This window comes from Apteryx rowi, unplaced genomic scaffold (genome assembly GCF_003343035.1).
Source record: "Apteryx rowi isolate R43461 unplaced genomic scaffold, aptRow1 scaffold_40, whole genome shotgun sequence".
Classification (NCBI taxonomy): Eukaryota; Metazoa; Chordata; class Aves; order Apterygiformes; family Apterygidae; genus Apteryx; species Apteryx rowi.
Window position 1 is genome coordinate 1,690,000 of NW_020450530.1, and position 8,182 is coordinate 1,698,181.

The 8,182-nt window shown below is 51.8% G+C and overlaps 3 protein-coding genes across 6 annotated transcripts in view; all 3 read right to left on the reverse strand.

The window, feature by feature from the left end:
• Positions 1-168: 168 nt before the first annotated feature.
• LOC112970672 (dynein light chain 1, cytoplasmic-like) lies at positions 169-5,565 on the reverse strand. 3 transcript variants are annotated; one of them, XM_026075283.1, is made up of 3 exons: positions 5,485-5,565; positions 876-1,013; positions 169-580 (listed from the first exon to the last, which is right to left on the reverse strand). In XM_026075283.1, exons 2-3 carry the CDS (start codon positions 1,005-1,007, stop codon positions 443-445), a joined length of 270 nt encoding a protein of 89 aa, XP_025931068.1. In that variant the 5' UTR covers positions 1,008-1,013; positions 5,485-5,565; the 3' UTR covers positions 169-442. The 3 variants fall into 3 exon arrangements, with proteins under 3 accessions (XP_025931068.1, XP_025931071.1, XP_025931070.1); XM_026075286.1 differs by lacking the exon at positions 5,485-5,565 and adding an exon at positions 1,104-1,186; XM_026075285.1 differs by lacking the exon at positions 5,485-5,565 and adding an exon at positions 1,104-1,180 and having other exon boundaries at positions 876-1,018.
• Positions 2,364-5,564, reverse strand: LOC112970671 (dynein light chain 2, cytoplasmic-like). Of its 2 annotated transcripts, none has more exons than XM_026075282.1 (3): positions 5,485-5,564; positions 4,206-4,343; positions 2,364-2,765 (listed from the first exon to the last, which is right to left on the reverse strand). In XM_026075282.1, exons 2-3 carry the CDS (start codon positions 4,335-4,337, stop codon positions 2,628-2,630), a joined length of 270 nt encoding a protein of 89 aa, XP_025931067.1. In that variant the 5' UTR covers positions 4,338-4,343; positions 5,485-5,564; the 3' UTR covers positions 2,364-2,627. The 2 variants fall into 2 exon arrangements, with proteins under 2 accessions (XP_025931067.1, XP_025931066.1); XM_026075281.1 differs by lacking the exon at positions 5,485-5,564 and adding an exon at positions 5,008-5,383.
• A 1,068-nt stretch (positions 5,566-6,633) lies between the features above and the next one.
• LOC112970639 (dynein light chain 1, cytoplasmic) overlaps positions 6,634-8,182 on the reverse strand; it is a 14,812-nt gene continuing 13,263 nt past the window's right edge. Inside the window, exon 4 of the mRNA XM_026075234.1 lies at positions 6,634-6,807. The gene's annotated coding sequence lies outside the window, so the exon portion shown is untranslated. The remainder of the gene's footprint in view (positions 6,808-8,182) is intronic.

Genomic DNA, 8,182 nt, shown 5'->3' on the forward strand with positions numbered 1-8,182 from the left:
GAGGTCTATTATTTTTATAGTTACTGACCAGATATTGATGCTTACCACAGCGTTTAGACATTCTGGATTTCAGAAGAGAAAGTTTTTTGGGAAACTTAATCATTCACATGGAAATGAGAAGTAGCAGAAGTAGTATTAGGGGAAAAAGAGCAGATAGACATAAAATTCTTAGAGACAGAACACACAATAGTTTTATTAGGAAAGAAGCTGGCTTTTGAAAGGAAATAAAGACAAGGTAGTCTTTTTTTTTTTTTTGGTATTTTCCCCTAACTACAATAAAAACACCAACTTCTACAGCAAAATCCCTGCTATCATCCTTGGGAAAAATAAATAAATAAAAAAATCAAGGTTCGTTTCCTCAGGAAGGCTGAAGGCACTAGGCTGCTTGCAGTTAACATACAATCCATTAGCAAGATGCAAGTTTCAGTAACTGTGCATGGTTCTAACCAGATTTGAAGAGGAGAATAGCAACATGACCCAGGTAGAAGTAGATGAAGTGCTTACTCTCATGAGTCACATGGCTGCAAAAGTTCCTTCCCACAACACAATGCCAAGTGGGATGGTATTTCTTGTCAAGCTCCTGCAGAAGAGAGCACTAGTAATTTAGTATTGCTGTTCATGTGCTGTTGAGAGAAAGTGGAGAAAAGGTCTTAAATAGAAGATATTGTGAAAGAGAAGGGCAAGAACCTGGAAAAAGCACAGGGGAGGTGCAGGGAAAAGAATATAAGGACACCAGCCTGCAGGAAGCCTGACTTGATCACCTGGTGTTCACAGAACTTGCTTCTGTAGAGCTACTTACCCACCATTTTCCCTTCTTGATTCTTTCACATCCATAGAGATTTCAAAAGAAGAGGATATTACAAGCAAACATTTACCCTCTTTATATGAGCTGCGATTTCATGCTCAATGCTGTACTCCTCCAGAGACTGAATGGCGCACTCCACAGCGTCCTGCTGCATCTCCTCCGACATGTCCGTATCCTTGATCACGGCTTTCTGGTCACTCATGGTCACCTGCACTGAGCAGAGAAGAAAGCACTTCAAAGCCGCAGGAGCATTTATCTACCGGTCCCTCTGGGGAAACCGCCCCGAACGGCCCCTCACCGTCCCCCGGGCGCTCGGGGCCAGCCCGGAGCGGAGCGCCCCTGGGCGGGCGGACGCGCAGCTCACAGGCGCCTCTCGCTCCGCCGCCGCGTCGGTTTAACCGACCCGCGCGCGCCGCCCCCGCCTCCGAGCGCTCTCKGCCCCGCCCCCTCCGCTCGCTCCACCAACCATTGGTCACCGCCAYCRCCCTGCCGAGCGCTCATTGGCCACGACCGGGCACCTCTCAGGGAGCGTTTCCCTTCGGCCCGGCATGCACCGCGCTAGCGCCGTTACCATGGCAACGGGAGGCGGCGGGCGCGGGGCACCGCCCCCCGCCCCGGCCGCGCTCTGAGCCCCGGGGCCGCCCGCAGCCCCGGCCCGGCTCCTCGCGGCGGCCCCGGTTCGCAGCAATGCGCCTGTAAGGCGAGCCGGGCTCTCAGGGCAAGGTCTCCCGCAGGCAAAGCCTCCCCGTTAGCGGGTGACGGACACGTCGGCACTCCCGGCGGCACGTCCCGTCCACTCCCGCCCCGGGCACGGCGGAGGCCGCGGCCGGGGTTCGGGTGTCGCCGCGCCCGCAGCTGCCCGCCGCGGAGCCAGAGACGCACCTCCAAGTCAGGCACATCCGCACGGGCTGAGCAGGGTGGTTACGGGGCCGAGGCATGGCGCTAACGTTAACCTCGGCTCCGTGCCTTAACTGCGGGCAGCAAAGGAGCCGCTGCAATCGAGTACTTACAGCAACTACTAGAATCCTGACGATGGAGGAAGAAAGGAAAAAGGGTGAAAAAGGAAACTCACTTAAAAACCCCGCTAGTACTAAATTCACTTGAATTCACTTCAAGTTTAAACATGCCAGTGTATCTGCTGAGTGCTCTCCCATTATTTTTATTAGGGCAAAGAGCTCCAAGTTTATCTGAGGAGCAGTTCCTAAGTTCCATTCCTTCTTATGTATATATACACACACACCTCTCTCTCTCTCTATATATATATAYACACATAGATTAATAGATAGATAGAGGCAGTTAACCTAGCGTTTAGCCCAGGCCTCATAAAAAGGCTTAGTTTAATGCCTGATCATCCCTGATAGTGCACAGTCTTGTCTGACTGCGAGGCTCCTCCACTAATCTTAGTTACTGACAGACCACTTACTCATGCATTTAGCTCAGTATCCAGACATTCTGGATTTTAGAAAAGATATTTTTTCAGAAAGTTGGTCATTCACATTCACAGGGAAATGAGCAGGAGCAGTATCAGGAGAAAAAAAAGAGCAGACAGCCATAAAACCCTTATGGGTGGAACACACTTTTATTAGCAAAAGAAGCTGGCTTTTAAGAGGAAATAAATACAAAAAAAATTGCATTTTTCCCCCAACCACAATGAAAACACTAACCACTACAGTAAAATCCCTGATATCGCCCTTGAGGAAAAAATAAATAAATGAAATAAAAATCAAGGTCTGCTTCCTCAGGAAGGCTGGAGGCACTAGCCTGTTTGCAGTTAGTGTGCAGTCCTGTAACCAGATGCAAGTTTCAGTAACAATCCGTGGTTCTAACCAGCTTTAAACAGAAGAATATTTACTCCACGCACGAGGAAGAAGATGAAGTGCTTTGTCTCATGAGACACATAGCTGCCAAATTTCCTTCCCACAATGCAGTGCCAAGTGGGACTGTATTTCTTCTCAAACTCCTGCAGAAAAGATCACTAGGAATTTAGTATTAGTATACCTCTCACCCAAATGCTGTCTACAGATTTTCTTTCACTGATGACTCACTTCTTAACAAGCATCACTATTTGAACAAGGCAATTCAGGAGCAGTACATGCTCTTAAATACAAGGATTGTGTTACTTACCTCTTATACATCACTAGCTGAATAGTCCCAAAAATTAAATAAATAAAACCCACCCAACCACATCTCACCAGTGCTTCTTAGATGAGAAGAAATAAGCTTAAAACATAATCTATACTCAGAGAATGTAATTTTTCCCCCCCTAAAATAACACCATGATCTCAAACCACAAYTTTTAAGTATCTGAGACCATGTTCTCTCTACTCATCATATGTGGGAACCTATCACAAGTTTCAAATACAAAAATATACAAGTCTACTATAAGCAGAACTTCCCAGGCAGTGGTTATATACTGTCATATCCAACAGTTCTCAGGTGAGGATGCTTTCTGTGAGAGCATGCAACTGTTTGTGTTCAGTTATTACAAGCCCTGGTTAAAGCAGTCTCCCCACAATTTCTCAGGTTTCCAGTGGGAGCCAGAGAAAATCCGATGAGTTGTAGGCTATGAACCATCTATTCTCCACTAGCATAGACAGCGTTTCTTACAAGTGGAAAGAATAAACTCAGTCTCTATTAGGGTAACAGGAAATTAAGACCTCCCTAATAGAAGTGACTGTACTATTTAGCTGAATGACTTCTCAAACATCTCTTACACTCAGATTAGTTAAATATTAAACTTTCATTGGCATCCTTAGATTTCTTCGTTCTGATCTGGCAAAGCACGAAATGCATCAGAACTAGATCTTTTGCATGTCTACTAGTCTTTTACATACATAACAGCAGGTATTTGGAGTACATCAAATATATAGTGCTCCAAGACTGGGATTTTAGCATAACTCAGCACATAAGAGGATGTGATTACAGAAGACTTGCAGAAAAGGACTTTTCCCTGCAAATTTTGAACAAGCTAGCCAGTCTCACACAACTATGACAGAACTGTGAAGAGATCATTAAAGGTGAAATTGAAAACAGCTTAAGTCAAGGATTTGGCAGAAAAGGCCTTCCCTCAGAGAAAAACTATATAAAAAAAATAAAAAAGAATAGTGTTTTCAACCAGCTAACCAGTCACAGGGACAGGTTAAGAGCCACTCTCCTGCTAACCCAAATACGGGATAGTAGAAAAATTGATTAAAATAGAAGGTATTACAAAAGAGAAAGGGAAGAAGCAGGAAAAAGCACTTTTAAGGGGGATTGGGGGGAAAAGAATATAAGGACACCTGTCTGCCCAAAGTCCAACTTGATCATTTAGTGCCTCCAGAAAGCCTAGCAACATTCCCCCTGCTTGATCTTTGACGTACATAGAGATTTCAAGAAGAGGATATTACAAGCAGACATTTACCCTCTTAATAAGGGCTGCAATTTCTTTTTCAACATTATACTTCTCTAGGGCTAAAATGGCACAATCAACAGCTTCTTGCTGCATCTCCTCTGACATGTCTGTATCCTTAATCACAGCTTTCTGATCACTCATGGTTACCTGCGTTGAGCAAAGGAGACAAGACTTCAAAGTTGCAGCAGCATTTACCTGCACACCAGGGATCCCCTGCGCGCAGTCAGGGGTGCACGGCCGCTCCCCGGGAGTTTCCCTCCGCCCAGCTGCGGGCYRGGAGCCCCTGCCCAGGCCTCCTGCTGGGGCGCCGGAGCCCCGCACGGGCCCCGCTCAGAGCCGGGGAGCGGCGGCCCGGGAACCTGCAGGCGCAGCACCCGCCCCGGAGGAGCTGCAGCCTGCGGGCGGGGGAGTCCCGGGGGGAGGCTCCGCACGACGCCGGCCCGAGGAGCCGCTGCAGCTTGGGGGCCGCCGCCCGGCCCAGCCCCGGCGGCCCCACTCGCAACGGCGCCGGCCGCGGGGGGCCCGGGCCCCGCCTCAGCCTTCCCGGGTCCCAGCCCGCTCCCTCGGGGGAGACGCCGCGCTCCAGCACCCCGCAGCCGCTCCCGCATACCCCGGGCCCAGCCGCAGCCCGGGCCCCCCTCACCGCCCCCCAGACGCTGCGGAACSAGCCCTGTGGTAGCGGAGCGGCCCGGGCGGACGCGCAGCTCACAGGCGCCTCTCGCTCCGCCACCGCGTCGGTTTAACCGACCCGCGCGCGCCGCCCCCGCCTCCGAGCGCTCTCTGCCCCGCCCCCTCCGCTCGCTCCACCAACCATTGGTCACCGCCATCACCCTGCCGAGCGCTCATTGGCCACGACCGGGAGCCTCTCAGGGCGTTTCCTTTCCGCGCTGGCGCCGTTGCCATGGCGACTGGAGGCTGCGGCCGCGCCGCAGCTTCGCCCCACGCGCAGCCCCGCGGCGAGGCCGCTCCCGCAGCTCCCGCTGGACTGCGGCGGCGCGCAGGCGGATCCCGGCCCTGTCCGGGCCGCTTGGGCCGCCCGCTCTACTGCCAACCAGTGCCCCGAGCCCCCAGCAGAAGCCAGTCCCGAACTGGGAGGCTCCAGCTCATAACAGACCCCAGCCGCCCCCAGGATCCCCCACCAGCCAGGAACCGGCTTGCTGCCGGGGCTCCGTCAGGGCGGAGGGCCGCACCTTCCCCGCCTCGGGAACCGGCCCCGGCCCGCACGCCGCCCCCCCCCACAGCCACCGGCACAGCGCTCCAGGTGCACCGCCCCAACCCCGGCCCTTACCGCCTTTGGGCTTAGACTCCCCCGCGGCGGGCCCGGCCGAGGCGGAACGGGGCTGCTGCGCTTTGCTGCCGGCCGAGGAGCCGGGCGCACCGGAGCCGCAGGGGCTGCTCTTGTCCATGGCGGAGGCGGAGGCTGAGGCGGGCGTCGCGCCGGGCGAGCTCTGCAGCATCAACGGGCGCCCCGGCGGCGCTGGCGAGCGAGCGGCGGCCCTGAGCGGGGGGGCACGACGGGCGCTGGCGGAGCCGGCGGAGGCCCTGGCTCATGGCCCGCGGGGACCGCGCAACGGGGACTCGGCCCCGCCGCCGCTGCCCCGTAATGGCGACGAGTCGCCCACAGCGGGGGCCGGGACCCGGATGGAGCCTTTTATAGGCGGCCCGGCCGCGGGCATGCCGGGACTCGTAGTCCTCGGCGGCAGCGGCCCCGCAGGGACATGGCGGCCGCCGCGGAGCACGCCGGGAGCTGTAGTTTCCCCCACGCCGCGGCGGGCCACCCTCCTCGGGCTGCGGCTCAGGCGCCGCCGCGCCGGCCCCGGCGCCGGCCCGCGGGGCACCTTCCCCTCGCTCCCGGCTCTTGGTTACGCCGCAGCTGCGCCAGAGGCCCCAGTCGCAGCCCCCTGCCCCTGTGTGCCGCGGCTGCCCCCCACCGCGGCAGCCCAAGGGCCCGCTGGCTCGGCCGCCCGGCCTCTTCCCCGCCAACACCTCCCCCCCGCCCGCGGCCCGCCTGCGAGCCCTGGGAACCGGCAGAACACGGGAACCTCGCACAGGCCCGAGTCCCTCACACCCAAGGCCTGGGTGGGGCGAAGGGACTAGAAAAAAAGTCTGCTACCCAGAAATAATAACCTAGCACCTCGGGTAAACTGTAGTTTATTTTCCAAGGTGATTTGCCAAGAGACAGCAACAGGAAAAGAAACAGCTCAGGGTTTACAACACAGTGCTCCTGTACCTTGGAGTATATGTAACAAAAAAATAAAAGAAAAATAAAAAGACCAATCTGAAACAGGAGGAAGTACACACTGTCAGTACTTACATAGCATAGGCACTAACACGGCAGAACAACAGATGCCTATAAAACTCTTAAAGGCCAAACTGCTCCAACAGCTCTACTAGCAAAGACGACAGCTTGTGAAAGAAAATAAATACAAGGAAGACCTTTTTGGTATTTTTCCTCTTTATAGCCACAATGAAACATCAACTGCTACAGCAAAATCCCTGACATTACCCTTGAAGATCAAGGTCTGCGTCCTCAGGAAGGCTGAAGTTACGGGTGTGATAGGAGTCAGCGTACAGTCCTGTAACCAGATGCAAGTTTCAGTAACAGTCCATGGTTCTAACCAGACTTGAAGAGAAGAATAGCGACTTGGCCGAGGTAGAAGTAGATGAAGTGCTTTGTCTCATGAGTCACGTAGCTTCCAAAGTTCCTTCCCACGATGCAGTGCCAAGTGGGATTGTATTTCTTGTCAAACTCCTGCAGAGGAGAACAGTAGCAATCAAGAACTCTTCTAAACTTTCTGTGCAAGGCAATTACAGGAACAGCATCTAGTCATAAGTACTAAGATTATCTTATTCACACATCTTTCTGATCATCTGCTATTTAGGCAGAAAAATACAAAGAAAACAAAAATGAAACTAATAAGTCAACAACCCAACAGTGCTTTGTAGCTGAGCAGGAATAAGCTTAAAACATGGCCTATGCTCAAGCAAAGCCATACCACAATCTGAAATCATAACTTTCAGTTAAAAACTTCATCACTAGTTCTGTATCTCTACAGACTGAGGCATTATTTTAAACTTCAATGTTCATTTGCAACAAGGGTGCTAAAGAGACTCTTAATGGAAAATCCTCTGCCACATCAAATCCTCTACAAACCTGCCCCTCCTCACAATTCCTCAAGCTACAAATAGCTGCCAGAGTGAACAACCGAAAATTTTCAGAGTAAACTCTCTCTTCTCCACTACCACAGATAATACTTCCTGCCTCTACAAAAAAAAGAAATAAAAGTCTTTATTTAGTGTATTACGGGGAGAGTAGAGCAACATTTCTCTAGTGAACATTCTGCTTAGGTGATGCCTTCCTCAAACAGCTCTTCCACTCAGATAAGTTTAATATTTAACTTTAATTGAAACTCAGATTTCTTCATCCTCCTGTGCTGGCAAAGCAGGAAGTGTATCAGAACTAGATGTTTCTCATATTCAATACTGTTATTCCTACATATATAATGACACAGAGATTGTGGACCGCGGATCAGCAGCACCACCAATATTTTTTTGCCTGGATCACTAGATGTGGAGAGGTGTGATTACAAAAGACTTGCAGAAAACAGGTCTTTTTCCTGCAGTCTTTGACCCAGCTGGCCAGAACTGTGAATAGAAGCTTAACACTAAACTCAGCAAAATTTAAATCAAGGACTATGTTAAACAGGCCTTCTCTTGGAGGAAAGCTGTAGAAAAGCTCAAAAGAGCTGCCATGTTTTCTACAAGCCAATCAGTCACAGGGACAGGTCAGCTGCCAGTCTATTTGGCTGGATAATGAGACAGTGGAAGAAAATACTTAAACAGAAGGTACTGTGACTGAAAAGAGGAAGGACCAAGAAAAGTACATGACAGAGGTGGGGAAAGGAACATAAGGGCACCAGCCTGCAGAAAGACCAACTTGATTATCTAGTGTCTCCAGAACTTGTTTCTCTAGAGCTACCTGCCCA

What these genes read in the sequence shown, in the direction of transcription:
- LOC112970671 (XM_026075281.1), bottom strand. An exon ending in TTGCAGCCCTTATTAAGAGG is followed by an intron (nt 2,766 to 4,205) that starts GTAAATGTCTGC and finishes TCTTTTCTGCAG; the next exon opens with GAGTTTGAGAAGAAATACAG.
- LOC112970672 (XM_026075283.1), bottom strand. Translation starts at nt 1,007, where the DNA reads ATGAGTGACCAGAAAGCCGTGATCAAGGATACGGACATGTCGGAGGAG. An exon ending in TCGCAGCTCATATAAAGAGG is followed by an intron (nt 581 to 875) that starts GTAAATGTTTGC and finishes TCTCTTCTGCAG; the next exon opens with GAGCTTGACAAGAAATACCA.